Raw genomic sequence first — 15960 nt, forward strand, 5'->3', positions numbered from 1 at the left:
CCTCCCCGTTTCCTCGCTGATCTGCTCTGCTCCCTTGACTTTTCAATACTGTGCTTGCCCCATACCCTCCTCCGGCTTCTTCCCAACCCTCTCAAGCTTCACGGGCCCTCTCCTTCCTCCACAGCCCTCACTGCAAGCGCTCAGTGTCCTCTTGGCTTCTCATTCCAAGTGAACTCAGAAAACCTGCCAAGCCAGGCAGGTAACAGGGAACAGAGATGTGAGGGCTAAGGAAGCCCCCTGGGGGAGCCACTCCTTGGCACCTCGCCACCAGATCCGACATTTCCAGGGAATCGGAAATCTGAAATTTGTTTGAGGACCTCCTGATTTCGGAAGGTAGGCAATGGATTTGAAAGTTTTTAAAGTACCCTGGGTCAGGGGGTGGGGGCGGCAGGATGTGTCTTCAGGCCAGACTTGGTCGCAGGCTCCCAATCTATGACCTGCGTCCATAACCTTTCTCTTCTTTATGGTTTTTTTCCCGGTTTTGGAGTGGAGAAATATTGCCTATTTTATTATGAATGGTGCCATCCAGGAGAATGGGGAGCTAATACTGGAAAGCCTGAATTCCCTGATGGTAGGTCACAGGTTATATAGGGCAAAACCACAAGACATCGTGGGTTAGATGTTCGGGGCCATGCTGGACGCTGAGTGGGAGCTCAGAGGCTGAATAAGGGTGATGAATCATTTCTTCAGGTCTTGAAGACAGCTCTGCAGCCACCAAAGGATTGCTCCACGTAGGGGTCAGGAACACACAGAGAGCTGGCCGAGTCAAAAATCATTTCCTTACTCCAAATGTGACACCTACCAAGGGCAAGCAGTGCCAGCCAAGGTCCCCATCTTAGGTAGTCGAGGCAAAACGGCCCTGACAACTTCTCAGGACTCATGAAGCAGAGCAGGGCGCCAGGCTGGGGCACATCTGCTGCGGACACTGGCTCCGGGCTACGGCTCGCCCTCCGTGTGCCCAAAGCTTCAAAGGAAAGGCTGGTGCTCAGGAGATCAGAGTATGGAGCAAAGAAAGGTTTCTTGACCGAGAAGGCCTAAGTTAGGAAGACGGGGGTACGTTATGCCATTTGCCAACCTTTCCCTGCTTAATATCGTTATCCATGTCTGTGGCTTCCTGGACCCCACCTGCTCTCAAGTTCCACACTCCCTGTCATCACCTCTGGGCACTTTCATCTCACTGGTCAGCTGACATCTCACACTCAAAAGTGAACTCCTGTTTTCCCCTAGAGAACCACTTCCCCTTCAGACTTCTTTATTTTACTAGAACCGCTTTTCTTCCTTTCATTGACAGTCAAAAACTCAGGTGCTGATATAAACACATTCTTACTGGAGACCCAGGAGGTGTCAGAATCTGTACTGAACAACACAGGACCAACGAAGCACCTTCTCTGACCTCCAGGAGCTCCTAGTCGGCTGGAGGAGAGAAGCTGCGTATTCAGAGGCCTAAGACATTGTACAGACATCCAGGCATCACAGGATTCGTTCATTCACTTGACCAATACTTATTGAATTTGTATGACATTCTAAGCCCTGGAGTTAAAGCCTGAAGTCATCAAGTACTGAACACACAGCTTTGAAAAGCAAAGGAAATTTTTGGTCTCATACAACTAATTGGGGCTATTGGCAAAGATCAAGCAGGTAAATAAACAGGACAATTTCAGTTAGGGACAAAAGTTAGCAGTGTGCCCTCTGCACAGAGGTGCATCCCAGGGGGTGGATGGGGTCTGCGCCAGCCAGAGGGAGCATCTTTGTCTGTTACTAAAAGCACCCCCTACACCCTTGCAATGGCCCTGAAGCTTACAAAGTGAAGCCCGATGTGGAGACTGTTTAGCTAAGGTGGTCAGGGAAGGCCTTGGTGCTGAGATACAGCCGATGGGCTTTTCAGACAGAGAACACATACCAAACCAGCTCAGAGGCAGAAACAAGCTGTCCAGTGTGAGAAACAGGAAAAAAGGCTGGCAGGCTAGTGGGGAGCAAATGAGCCGTGTCTGTGTGTGCAAACATTACAAATACATCGTATTCTGAAGGGTCTCAGCTTGTCCCAGGTGGAGGGGTGGGTGTGTGAGTGTTAGGAAATGAGCTAGAAAGACCAGATTCCATCCAGGTTGTGCAGGCTGACAACAGTCTAGCCAAAGAACAGCCAAAAGTGAGAGAGAGAGATTGTATGATCAGGGATCTGTTCTGTTTTGTTTTAAACAAAAATAATTCTATTGGTGGCTGGCAGGCCAGTTAGGTCATTATAAGAGGGATAAAATGGAAAGAATAAAGAGGATAAAGAGGGGAGATGATAAACAAGAGATATTGCCAGAGTCAGAACTACAGTTCTCAACATCTAATTGGATACGGTGGATGAGGAAGGCTCGAGAGGCCTCCTGTGGCAGAGGCACCCCCTCCCTCAGTCGTACCTACAGCCCCCGGGGCCAGCAGGGTCTCATGTCACTTGTCTCTCTGTCTCCCCACTTCCTTTCCATCCGCGAACCCCTAGTGCCCAGGCACCCCTCTCCCTCCTCTGCCCTGTCGTGATCGTTCGTTTGTGCACCCACAGCGCCTCTCGTGTCGTCACGTGGAGCCCTGTTCCTCCTGTACCTGTCTTACCTGTGAGGTGCCTGCCCACAGGAACCAAGCCTTATTCATCTCTGCACGACTCAAATGACAATTCCCACCACATTACAGTCGAAGAAAAATGGAATCAGTGAGCAAAAAGGAGCTACATACTGAGTTACGGTAGAGTGGTTTAAACATACAATCTTAAAAATACATACAGATCATTCAATGAATAATTACTCAGAAGATGAACCTCATCATTATATAGTCTCAGTTGTGAATTTGTTTAAGGCAGTTCTTGCATTTATTGAGTATATTTTTCTTATACCAAGTGCACCTAATAATAATGCTCAAGAAATGGAACCACCTGCTCCCATATAATCACAGAAACAAATAAGTAAACCTGCCAGGTAAAGAGATGGGCAAACAAGCCAGAAAGTCCCCAGTGTCCTCATGCAGGGTTAGATGACGGCACCTACTGCCCTGTGGCCCCCTGACCCCAGTGTCAGCCCTGAGCCCCTCTACTCCACCTTCTATCACTGCTTCCCTCACTGCTCGGCTCTTACGAGAAGCAGTGCAGGACTCCAGATAAGAGACGTTTATCTGGCAAGGTCACCTCTCCTCTGAAGTAGAGAAAGGCCCCTGACCAGTGTGGTTCAGTTGGTTGAACCATCATCCCATAGCCAAAGGGTTGCAGGTTTGGTCCCCGGTCTCAGTGCATAAAGAAAAGTTGTTTGTGCCGACATTGACTGACATGACTAATCTCCAACCTTGCTTGGTTGCATGGACAGAGTTTAAAGGTCCAGCCATTCCTTTACCTATTGTGGTATAAAGCGGCAAAGTACTCAGGGAAGTGATGTACCAATCATGCAGCACAGAGTTCAACATTTTTAGGTGCATTTCTAGTTTGCATTTTAGCTTCAGTGAAAATTTCTTTATAAAAAATGGGACATTAGATGGAAGTGAAGTGGCATAGAGTGGAGAGACTGTATCTTGTCTGATCTCCAGCAGCTGCTACAACATGACACCCAGGAAGTACAGTGACGCTCCTAACACCCTGCATCCCTGGACGTGGCAATTAAAACCACCACGCTGCCCACGGGAATGGGTGGGAGCCAGAAAAGCAAGAGCCTCTCTGTACCTCTTGCTTATTTTACAATTAACAAAGAACATGGGACAACAGGAGCCACATTCCCTGTGTCCTTCATGAGAAAGAATACAGGTGATATTATGTGAATGTAAAGGAGGGGGATTCCACAATGTTGAGGCTTAAACCACAATTGAAGGCCATCCTCAGAAGACAGCCTGAGGAGGAAGAGAGTATGGAGATGGTGTCACCGATTCTATAGATGAGTGTGACCTTGGTGACGTGTCCGTAGATCATATCACTCTAAGGTCCTGTTACCAAGAGAATCGCAACTTTTCCACTCTGGACTCCTGTTGGTCTTACTTATTTATACACCGGCTGCTGCCTTGGCAGGATTTGCTCCCCAGGTGAGAAATGGACCTGGCTGCCTGGAACAAAAATGCCACACCCTACTTTCCCGAGGTTCTGCACTTGCCTTCCTGGGAATGAGCTTGGGTTGTAGCCCCTCCTGGGGGAGGTGGGGTGTGGCCCTTGGAAATCCTGTTTCCAGTAATCCAAACTGCCTTGCCTCAACTCATCTGGGCACGGAAAGATACTGGGCCAGGGAGAGAACTACTTATTTTGCTAAACAACGAGACTCATAAGGCCCTGGGCAGAGGTCACCGACACGAAAACACAGGAGTCTGTTTCCTGAGCATTCTAGGGGAGGGCCACAGCTTGAGTGAGTAACCCCGTGAGCCCCTACCTCAGTGGCCTTGTGACACACTCCCAAGGCTGTATCCTGAGATGGACAGCTGTGCCTACCCTCTATTCTCTCACCCCAGGAAGCTTATGAAAATGTAAGAGACTGAGTGTGACTTTGTTATGTGAATACCTCTGAATGTAGTTTATATTTAAGTAAATATAAAATATTTAAGTAAATTATTTTAAAACTTCAGTACTTTATTACCAAAAATAAATTTCTCAAGTGAAGAAATAGCCAGGTTTGAGAGAGAGAGGACAAAAAATTTCTTTTATCAAAGATGTGGTCCAAGCCCTGGCTGGTGTAACTCAGTGGACTGAGCACGGGCCTGCGAACCAGACGATCGCGGTTTGATTCCCAGTCAGGTCACATGCCTGGGTTGCAGGCCAGTTCCCGGCAGGGGCCAATGCCCCCCAGGGGATGCACGAGAAGCAACCATACATCGATGTTTCTCTTCCTCTCTCCTTCCCTTTCCCTCTAAAGATAAATAAATAAATATTTATTTAAAAAAAAAAAAAGATGTGGTCCTGGGAAGCAGAAGAAAGTAACGCGTCCTCTGCCACGCGGCCTTGCAGCCCAGGCCAGGCAGGCTGTCCACATCCCGTTGTCTAAGTGTTTGTGGTCAAAGAACTTGCAGCCAGAAGGGCCTAACATGGAAACGCAGCAGGATCAGTAAAATTGGCGTCACTGGGAGGCTGGTCAGAAATGCAGGGCTTAGGTCTCACCCCATTTTGCTGAACCAGAATCTGCATTTTAATAAGATCTCCCACTGACTCTTACATACTTTGAAACTGAATTGATGAATTACAAATCCGTCTTGCTCAAACATCTCTCTGATTACTAGAAAACCCCCAAGTCAATCAGCCTTCCCTCCCAGCGTCAAATACAAGAACGCAATGTAAAGCAAGTCGGAAGCAGAGTGAAACTGCGAAGCTCACAAAGATGTGGGATTTCGCAGAATTAACAGGTGTGATCTTGGAAAACTATTCAAATCACACAGAAGGTGTCAGGCAGGGAGGAGATGGCAGCCCGAGGCCCCTGGACAAGTGAAGAGGAACTCATCCACGAGGATGGTGACATTCCTTCGAAAGAGAATGATACAAAATCAAAGAATGAAGACAGGCCCTTGGGAAAAAATGATAAGGCTCATGAATATCTTTGTCAAAACACCTACTTTATGACTGTGCCGTGAGAGTCAAACATACAATTTTGTTGAAAAACTGCTCCAAAAAATCAACACTTTGGTTGTAGGGTAACTGGAGGCAGTCTGGCTTCCCCACCCAGGTGTCTGGGTAACGAAGCGAAGCAGTGTTCCCATACCCCTGGAGGGGCCTGATAAGTAGTGTTCTCAGAGCCTTGAGACTGGATCGGATAAACGGTTCCCATAATGTGAAGTGGGCTCGCATGTGCAGAATCATGCGATGTTATATAATTTTTTGGCTTGAGCTGGCTTTGTTTAGCTGTAGTACTTAAGCGGATAGGGGCTTCTCGCTAGATTGGCACGCAGCTTGCCACGCACGGCCTGCCCACCCACGAATGAAAGCATGCCAAGCATCCCCGGCTCCGTGCATTTTCTCCTGTCTCCAAATCTGGAGTGGACCTGCCAGGCCTTGACAGGTTGCAGCATCTCAGTCTTCCATCATTCTGAGGAGGAACACATTGTTTTAATGATCATGGACATCAGGGGTGGCAAACTCATTTTCACTGGGGGCCATTTTCAGCCTCACGGTTGCCTTCAAAGGGCCAAATGTAATTTTAGGACTGTATAAGTGTAACTACTCCTTAACCAGGGGGAAGGAGCTCGGCACTGCTGCTGGGTAGAAACAAGGTGGCAGACCAGATAAAACACGGTGGAGGGCCGGGTTCAGCCCATGGACCTTGTGTTTGCCACCCGGGATGTAAATGATAATATGTGAGATAAGTTACTTTCATACATTTTAATTCCATGTTTTAAGACGAAGTCTAATCAAAGCTTATGGTCGCTATTTCTCATAATGATCAGTCATTGTTCTCGTAAGGGTGCTCCTGCAGCGGAGACTTTCCCAGGGGTGGCCTCCAACCACCAGACCCGCTGCACTCCAATTCTTACCCTGCATATTCCTGTTTCTTTTCCCCTATGGGACTGCTTTATGGCGCCTGTGACCAGTGTGGGGTCATCGACACCAACTTCCTCCCAGGTCGGCGAAGAATCCCTACTGTCCCATTTCCTGGTTGGGTGTCCCAGCACACTGTGATGTCACAGAAGGGGGTTCACACAGGGTTATAGCTCTACAGGCAGGCATGTATTTCGAGGTCACCTTGTTGACCATGAGGAAGTTCTGCAGCCTCTCTCCGTTTTTCCAGGTGACATCACCCACCTCTCTCACAGCTCTGGGACCTCTCACACGTCCTGGGCAATCATTCCTAGACAAAAAAAAAAACAAAAACAAAACATCCCCACAGGTTGGGTCAGGAAAAGACCTTTCTGTGGAAAATCGTCCCAGGCCGACATCACAAAGGAACATGACAGCCACAGGCCACACGGCAAGTCCTTGCAAAGCGATGCTTATCCCTTCTCAGCCTTTGCTTTGATCTACATTCATTTGAAGCAGAGAAGGAATTTTGAGCCCTGAACCACTCACTACAGGATTAAAGTGGGAGCGCCGTTTACTTTTCCTTGAGACTCTGGGCCAAAGGTTGGAAGGGGAGAGTAAATGCCTTAGCATTCCTGTGCGTAGAAGCAAGGGTGGGACATTAGCTTGGGTTTTGTTTTCTTTTCCCGCAGGGGGACTTTGCCCCCTAATCGGGTCCCCTTTCTTTAGGATTCCCAGATTGGCGTACAAACACCGGTTTGGCCCTAATCTGGCCTAGGCCTGCCATTGTCCCTCTTCGTCCCTGGACCACCCAAAGGCACACCTCAAACAGTGTGAGCTGCCATCCGGCCCTGGGCCCTACCCCATGAGCAACAGGACTCCAGTGAAAAGAATCAATACATTCCCCAAACTCCACCCGTACCTCGGGATGCAGGAAGGGATGGGGTGTTGAGTAAAACGGCAGGCATTTCTTTAAGCTTTCCTGCTCTAGTGAGTTTCACAGAGGACTAGTGAGACCAACAGAATGTTGTCCAATGCCACAGCGCACGACCTCCAGGTAAAGAATTCAGAATTAAGTTTTAATGGGTGACAATACAAAATTAAATGGGGAACGTGTGTGTGTGTACCTGTTTGATGGGCAGGATTTATGCCCATTGGCGATGTATCTGAGGTTTGTCGTCATATTCGACGATCCTCATTTGGGCTATTCTCCTCAGCGGTTCATTTGTGTCAGCCTAATTGAATTAAAGAAGAGCAGATTTCACCCGTTTAGATATTTGCTATTCAAACCCATGCCCACAGTGGCCCTGAGAGATTAGACACGTTGAAAATGGGATTGTCTTTTCCTGTTGCCCAAACTATTTTAAGGGAAACATGTCTTTTTCTCCTTAGAGAAGCCAAAGTTTCAACTTTCGTGTTAATGCCATCTACCCACTGAGCCCGTTTCTATGTCTAAATTCCCAAACTAAAGCTCCCTCAGGTGCTGGTCTTGCCTTCTTTCCTTCCTCTGAGAGGCGAACCCTCCTTCTGAGAACTGAGGTTGCTTACCTTGGAGAGAAACAATTGCTGAAGGATTGAGAAGTGTCATTTCCAAGTGAACACACAGCCTAAAGACCAAAAAAAATGCAGGTCAACCTTGTATTTAGACATTGAAAATGCAATGTTTAGTACAAGTAACAGGCTTTGAGGTATAGGCGTACCCTATAACGCTGAATTGCTTTTGATCATTTTGCTAGAGCAAGTTTCATCCCGCGGCAGACTGCAAGTCCAGGTTGCCCACCGGCTGGGCCCTCAAGACCCAGACTTTCCTGCTGTAGGGGTGGCCTCTCCCGGGCGGCCCTGCCAGGGCCGGTGCTCCCTGAGCTCACTGCTCCGCCAGGTCGTTCAAGACCTTCCCAACTGTCACCGCAAATTCCTCAGAAAAAGTTCACTGGGTCCCAGCAAAATGATACCAATCAAAACCAATGCAATAAATTTTTCCTAAAGCCAAATGTGTTTCATTCAAAGTCTTCCCTTTTGAGGGGGTTTTTAAAAACCAGTTTATGGTATAACAAGACTGATTTTGTTTAAATGACCATATTCAAGTAAAAAGTTGGCAGCCCTGTGTGAGTCCCCTAAATTTTCTTCTAGAACATAACTGGGTTATGAAACCAGGGGCCTGGACACTCCTCCATGGCTGAGAACTGAGAACAGAAAATGCCTTGCTGCTGCTGCTGCTGATGCTGATGCTGATGCTGCTGCTGCTGCTGATGCTGCTGCCACTTTAAGAAAATCCCTGTGTGACCCTCAACATTTCTGGGCCCACTCTGTCAGGCGAGCAGGAAAGCTCCTTTGGCATCATTACAGGCTCTTGCCCTTCCCTAGTTTGGCTGATTGTGAAAGGCTGTGGCTTAGAATTTAACTGACTAAAGGGACAAGCTTTACTTCAGGTATTTTCCAGGCAGTATCGTTTGGGGCTCACTGTCATTTAATATCTGCTCTTATCAAAAGCTCGGTTCGATGCATGAATTCATTGTTTTGTATGACTAACATTTAACAGTCACCGTCAACATACCTCACACTACACCAAATGCTGGGAGTTCAGAAATTATTGTCTTTTAAGTCCTGGCTGGTGTAGCTCAGTGGATTGAGTGCGGGCCTGTGAACCAGACGATCGCGGTTCGATTCCCAGTCAGGGCACATACCTGGGTTGCAGGCCAGTTCCTGGCAGGGGCTAGTTCCCAGCAGGGGATGCACGAGAAGCAACCATACATCGATGTTTCTCTTCCTCTCTCCTTCCCTTCCCTTCTAAAGATAAATAAATAAATATTTTTAAAAAAGAAATTATTGTCTTTTCACCTGAAACTGATACAAAATAATATTGAATGTAAGCCGTAAGTGAAAAATAAAATTTAAAAAATGGTGGCTGTTTAAAGGCCTGTGGTCTACACAGGAAGGCAGACTCATCACGTACGAACTATATGACAACGTGCTATGCAGGGTGATGATTGAGTTAGGAAGAGAAAATCAGGGCTGCTCCAAGCAAGTATCTAAAGTATTCTCGGGAGTGAAAAGGAGGAGGGCTTCCTTGAGGTGGTGGAGCCCCACCAAGATCTTGGCATACTTCCGTTCTCAAACATGCTCTGCTCCTTGCACTTCAGGGCCTTTGCTCCTAGCACTTTCTCTGCCTCAAAAGCAATCCCTTCCCCCTGCCCCTTCCCCTCCCAAAATTTTGACATCCCTTCACCAGAGAAGCAGGTCTTAACTTCCAAGACTAGGCAGGGGAGGTTTATGTGCCCATGTGTTCTGCTTCTGTGCTCATGGTGCCTGTTCCTTTCCTTCACAGCACTAATCATGCCATCACCAGACAGCTGGCTGCATCACCTTGTTTTCCGTCTTCCTGAGAGGTTATACTCCTGGGGGGGCGGGGTGGGGGTGACATTCAAAGCCGTGGTTTTCTGTTCCTCACCAAATCACCAGTTTCTAGGACAGTTCCTCCCAAGTAATGGGAGCTCAACTACTATGTGTTCAATAAGTTAATAACATTAAGATAGGAGTTATTCGTGGAAAGATCTGGGGAGGGCAGGGAAGGGAGAGACTAAACAGGGATGCTGGGCAGGAAGAACACCATGACCCAAGTCCCAAGGCGGCAAATCCCCTGAACGACACCTGCAGAACTTGACATTACTAGACTATAAAGACAAGGTCAGAGCAGGGAGAGCCATGCTGGGAAAGAACGATCACCATCTCGTGTGACTGTGGGCTCCTTCATTCGTTCAACAAATATATTAGTCAGTAGTTACTATGTGCCAGATGCTATTCCAGGCACTGGAGATAAATGAGTATTTGTCATCTGGGGTTCAAATTTTAATAAAAGTTCTATTCCTTAGGGTAAGGCCTATGTCTTGTTTATTTCAGAAACTGCACAGTGCCTAGCAAAGTGCCTGATATAATAGGCACCCAGAACTTCGTGGCAGAAAAGAAAGAATAAAAGCATGGAGGTGGTGAAATGGCAGAACAATCCCTGACACTAACAGAACTGAAGACAGGGTGGATCAGGAGCCAGCCTGGACTGGCCTCGTGCTGGCCAGGCCCTACCCAGTTCCCCTCTCTGGCACCCGTGGGAGTCGGAGTTGCCTTGCCTAATTTTCATTATCCCCATAGCTCTTGCATGAGCCCCCAGTGGAGTCCAAAGATGAGGCAGTGTCAGTTTCTTTGCTGCAGATGAAAAGCAGAGAAGGATGGGCCCTCATTCAGGCTGTCCAGGCCACATAGAGGGAAAATGACCCCTGGTGTCTAAGTTGGATCCTTGAATGCATTTTTCCCAAAGACATATTGCTAAACATAGCAATTAGGTTCTCTGGTAATATTACCATTGTATTTCAGACAGATTTTTGCCCAAAGAAAATTTTGAGGGTTGGCTTGGGGATCTGAAGACCTATAATAATGTTTCTGTAAGAAAAACGCTCTCCTGGCATCTGGCTTGTAGGCTTTCCAAAGCTAAATATAAACCTCCTGTGTTGCATGTTTCCTAGGTGTGCACTTGGCCTAGAGAAAACCCCTGGGGCAAGGGCTGCACCGAGGTGGAACCCTCCTCCAGGAACTGTACACAGACCTGCACTTAATGCCACGCCTTGCTCATCATGTGTGTTGAGCAAGAAGCTAGAAACTAAAATTATAGTGTCTGATTTGATCTTGCCCACAGCAGTTTGGGAAAGTTTTGACCGTAAATGCAAATGGCCTTTGCTGTCATGCTGCTTCATGCCCAAGGCTTCCGTAGCATTGACCCAAGAACTGCACCACAGGCCCTGGCCAGGCAGTTTGGTTAGAGCGTCATCCAACACCAAGGCTACAGGTTCGATTTCCAGTCAGGGCACATACAGGAATCAACCTATGAATGCCTCTCTCTCTCTCTCCCTCTAAAATCAATAAATAAACATTTTAAGAAAGAATTGTACCACAGAGAAGACATTCCAGTCTGTGCAGTCCAGTTAGTTTGGGGAAAGAGCCTTCATTACACGTCATCCGGCCCTGGCCCACAGCCAGCAAGGTCAGCCGCTGGTTCGCCCAGAGCTGAAGAACTTCTGCATCTGGCCTGTGGCCCTGAGGGCAGACTGCATATTTGACTTTCTCCAGCTCCTCACACTCCTGTCTTTGACTAGCTCACTGCTGGTGTGGTTGAGAGAAAAAAATATTTGAGCGTTTCACCCTAATTGATTTTTTCCAGCTTTTATTTTTTGGGTCTTTTGCTGCCTGTTTCCAGACTTCACTACCTTCAACTTTCAACTTCCTCTTTTTTATTGGACATCGGCATGGATGCCCTTCGTGCCCCTTTTGTTTCCAGCGTATCCTTTCTGCCCTAATTCTGTTCAGATTCCATGGCAAGAGCTGCATTCCCCCCTCCAGTCTGCAGCCACACCAGTGAGCTCAGGGACACTGGCTGGATGACGCAAGCTGCTCTTCTTAGGCTGACCTCCTTTGCCCAGCGTTTCGCTTCCACAGGTTTCCATCATACCTGCTTTATCTTCCTGGTGTCCTGGATATGCATCCAGATGAGCACCAGCGATCTCCACCGGGCCTTTCTACTCAGAGGGCTCGTGTGCTCATCATCTGCAAAGCAACCCGTGTTGCCTTGAGGGAGGGGACACGGAGCCAAGGCAAGGCGGCAACCCGTATTCATTTTCCCTGTCACCAGCATTCAGTGACAAGCTTGGCCACTATGTTTTGCAACAACTCAGGCAGGAGCCAGCTCTGGCCACCGTGAAACCTTAAAGAATGAAGGATGCAGCTGTCGCTGAAACTTTCGGAGGGGCTGGTATGCCTGGTGTGGGATCTATGGGGCCCAGATGTGGTTCTTGAAGTGGAGGATATAGCAACATGTCCCACGGTTCCAGCCTTGGTTGTGACCACCACATCACCATTTTTTCACCTCAAGGCAGGCTCTACCAAGTAGAATACGCCTTTAAGTCTGTTAACCAGAGTGGCCTTACATCAGCTGTCAGAGGGGAAGAGTGTGCAGTAGTTGTCACACCGGATTCTAGCACAGTGACTCACTTATTCAAGGTGACTGAAAACACTGGCTGTGTGGTGACAGGAATGACAGCTGACAGCAGATCCCAGGTACAGAGGGCCCACTATGAGGCAGCTAATTGGAAATACAAGCATGGCTATGAGATTCTTGTGGACATGCTGTGTAAAAGAATTGCTGGTATTTCTGGGGTCCACACACAGGATGCTGAAATGAGGCCTCTCGGTGGTTGTATGATCTTAATTGGTACAGATGAAGAACAAGGCCCTCGGGTGTACAAGTGAGATCCTGCAGGTTTCTAGTGCAGGTTTCAAGCCACCGCCGCAGGAGTAAAACAAACGAGTCAACCAGCTTTCTTGAAAAAAAGGGAAGAAATTTGATTGGACATTGGAACAGACAGTGGAAACTGCAATTACACGCCCGTCTACTATCCTGTCAATTGATTTCAAATCCTCAGAAATAGAAGTTGGAGCAGTTACAGTTGAAAATCCTAAATTCAGGATTCTTATGGAAGGAAAGGTTGATGCTCAACGTGTTGCACTAGCAGAGAGAGACTGAGCACTGCAGTTGGTTCACCAAACCCGCGACGCCACCTGCCTGTGTGTTCGGCGACAAAGACCGACATTACGGAGGCCCCTGGGCTGGAAAAGGAACCTCTCCCGCTCCTGCCACTGAAGCCGTTAGGATTCTATAAAAATTAAAACAGTGCTTTTGGAAAAACAAAGAAACAAAAACAAAACAAACAAAAAAGAACGAAGGGTGTATGCCTCCAGTGCTGTGCATGCGATCAGATCAGCCAGGGCCGCTCCGCAGCGCTTTTGGAAGAAGGGCTCTTTGTATAAGTCGGGAAATCAGAGAGGTGAGGAGGAAGTCCGCGCACCTGTCGGCACCCTGCTCAACACCACCGTCCTCTCTCTTATCTGTAATAAGTGGCCAGCAGGACAAAATTTCTAGAAACATATATTTTATAAATGTGGATGGAGCTATTAAGAATGAATATATTAATATGAAATCATTTAATAAATGAATGCCATATACCTTATTTCGCTCTATACAATGTGCTCCATGGATAATGTGCACCCACGTTTTTGGTCCAAACTTTCAGAAAAAAATCTTTTCAATTTTTTAATTCCATCTTTTATTTATTCTATTTTGAAATAAAACTGATTATCATATTCCAGGATATTATTTTGCATATGGACATCATTATTGCTTTCTAGGGTTATACTTTTAATGCATAAGCATAAATCAAAGAATTAAAAATATGTATATAGATATGGAATTAGTACTACCCATACATAATACACATACTTATTTTCCCCTCAAAAATGTGGGCAAAAGTGAATATTACACATGGCAAAATATGGTCATTTGTGTCTTTTACAAGTAAATGATAACAATATCTATTTGCTTAGCCCTATACAGCTAAAAATTGCTTCACACAGTCAGAAAAACCCCGTGGGTAAAATGAATGTCAGCATTCCCTGTTCACAGAAGAATAAACAGAGCATAGAACGTCTCTGGGCCAGATTTCCTGGGTCAGCGGTTGCCAAAGACTAAAACTCCAGCCTTCCACCAGAGCCTGGGCTTCTCCCTGTCCCATTGTCTGCCGTGAGCGGGAGGGGGACCCAGGAATATCACATTTGGAGCCTGGATTGGAATGGCATTTCACTTCATGGAGACCACTTCCTAGAAGGGATTTCAGAAGCTCTGGAGAAGTTTGCTATTTTAAGACTATATATATATTCGTCAAACCAAGGAGCACCATTTGAAGATGTTAGGCAAGTAAAGTTCTGCGGATAGCCTGGTGGTAGCAGGAGGGGTCGTCTTGCACTTACATTTAGATAAGACCTGGTCGGGATTTGTGTGGCCAATCGCAAGGATAAGCTGAAGTCGGTGTGGTTGAAACACGGACAGTTTCTCTGTGTCTAAAATGCAAAGGCATGGTACCTAGGACTGGGATCTGAAAACACATGTGGGAACTTTCCAGCCCTAAGAGTTCCCATCCGGCTAGCAGGTCACAGCCCCTCTAACATGACCCACAGCTTCACAATCGGCAGAAACTCTACAATTACAGCCACTCTCTGGAATCCTCTCAGGATTCAGGAGGAGGACATTCCTTGGCTGGTTTAGAAAAACCGGTGCAGATTTGCACAGTGAAAGGAATGCGGTCTGGAAGAATGGCCAGTGATTTACAGATTGTCTCCTATTAACTAAAAAAGAATACGGCCAGGAGGCTTAAAAAGGCCTTTCTGCCACAGGCTCAGGAATGCTCCCAGGAGAGACAGTGAGAGTGAGAAGGTGGGAGTGTGGCAGAAGCAGTGAGGGGAAAACAGAATTAAATGGTGGAAGAGATGGACCCAGGAGTAACCTAGCATCTTAACCTAGTCCCTTAGGTCTTCATAGCCGTTGTGACTTTCCCAGACAATTCGGTACTTATCTCAATAGGTGAAAAACACAAAGGACTCAGTGGGGTCAGGCAGAGAGGCACCATTTCCCCCTCATAGACGAAGACACTGAGTTCCGGCGAGGCCAAGCGTTTTGTCCAGGCTCACGCTGCTCAGGGGAGGCCCAAGTGCACAAGCAGCCTCCTGACTTCTACGCCTGATTTCTGATGTCCACAAGGCAGCTGCTTCTCCACCGTGGGCGGTGGGATTCACTGAGGGGGCGCCAAACAGGAGGAGCTTCTCCGACTGCTCTTCTGAGGAAAATGATGAGTGGGGCCAACCATGGCTGGCAGGGCCAGGGCCTGGACTCTGGGAGGAAGCAGCTGGAGGGGTCCAGGGGGAGTGTTCGCAAGAACTGGGCTGAGACAGTGTTTGGAAGATGAACAGGGAAATGGAAACTTGGAGATGAAAAGGAAAAGGCAACCTTCAGCAGTGGACCGTGCATGGGGGGAGGGACAGTGGCCTATGGAAAATCCCCCAGAGAACAGCTGCTGGCGAAGCCCGCGCTGTGCTGTCATCACCCAGTGCTCCTGTCAGGTGAGTCGTTTGCTCAGGTAGGAGACATTTCCCAGCCCAGCAGAGGTGCCTAAGGGTTCCAACACTCAGTCACTGAGCAGCCTCACTCCACAGGCAACATGTAGACATGCCCCCGGCGAGGTGTGCCAGGGGCCAAGAGTGCCCAGCGCACCTGACTCAGGTGTCAGAGGAGGAGTCCAAGCCTGCCCTGTGCTCACCTCCTGGATATTCTGCTTTGCCCGGCTGTCAGAGGGATGCATAATTGTCCCCATCACTTTCATGTTGCCACAGACAACCAGGGCTTCGTCTGGGGCATCTGTGTTTATTCCCACTCGACCATGACAGACAACAGATTCTGGAACTTGTCCTCACTGCCATAATGCATCACTGTCATTTTCAAATTGCCCAGGGTTAGAGGCCTGGAAAAAATACATAAACATGTTAGAATTAAAGTTACAGTAGCAGGAATAGATGATCACTTTAGTCCTTACAGCAAAGGAAAACGATGCATCTAAGTCTTTCACCTGAGAATCCACCATGGGAGG

The 15960-nt window shown here is 47.7% G+C and overlaps 1 protein-coding gene and 1 pseudogene across 1 annotated transcript in view; one reads left to right on the forward strand and one right to left on the reverse strand.

Moving 5' to 3' along the window:
* MYRFL (myelin regulatory factor like) overlaps positions 1-15960 on the reverse strand; it is a 79812-nt gene that overhangs the window by 28593 nt on the left and 35259 nt on the right. The window contains 5 exon segments of the mRNA XM_037049917.1: positions 6671-6750; positions 6753-6776; positions 7573-7611; positions 7614-7680; positions 15634-15834. Of these exon segments, the coding sequence (XP_036905812.1) occupies positions 6671-6750; positions 6753-6776; positions 7573-7611; positions 7614-7680; positions 15634-15834 (411 nt within the window).
* LOC118989633 (proteasome subunit alpha type-6-like) lies at positions 12302-13010 on the forward strand (annotated as a pseudogene).

Source organism: Sturnira hondurensis, unplaced genomic scaffold (genome assembly GCF_014824575.4).
Source record: "Sturnira hondurensis isolate 20B ecotype Veracruz unplaced genomic scaffold, ASM1482457v3 Scaffold0006496, whole genome shotgun sequence".
Lineage (NCBI taxonomy): Eukaryota > Metazoa > Chordata > Mammalia > Chiroptera > Phyllostomidae > Sturnira > Sturnira hondurensis.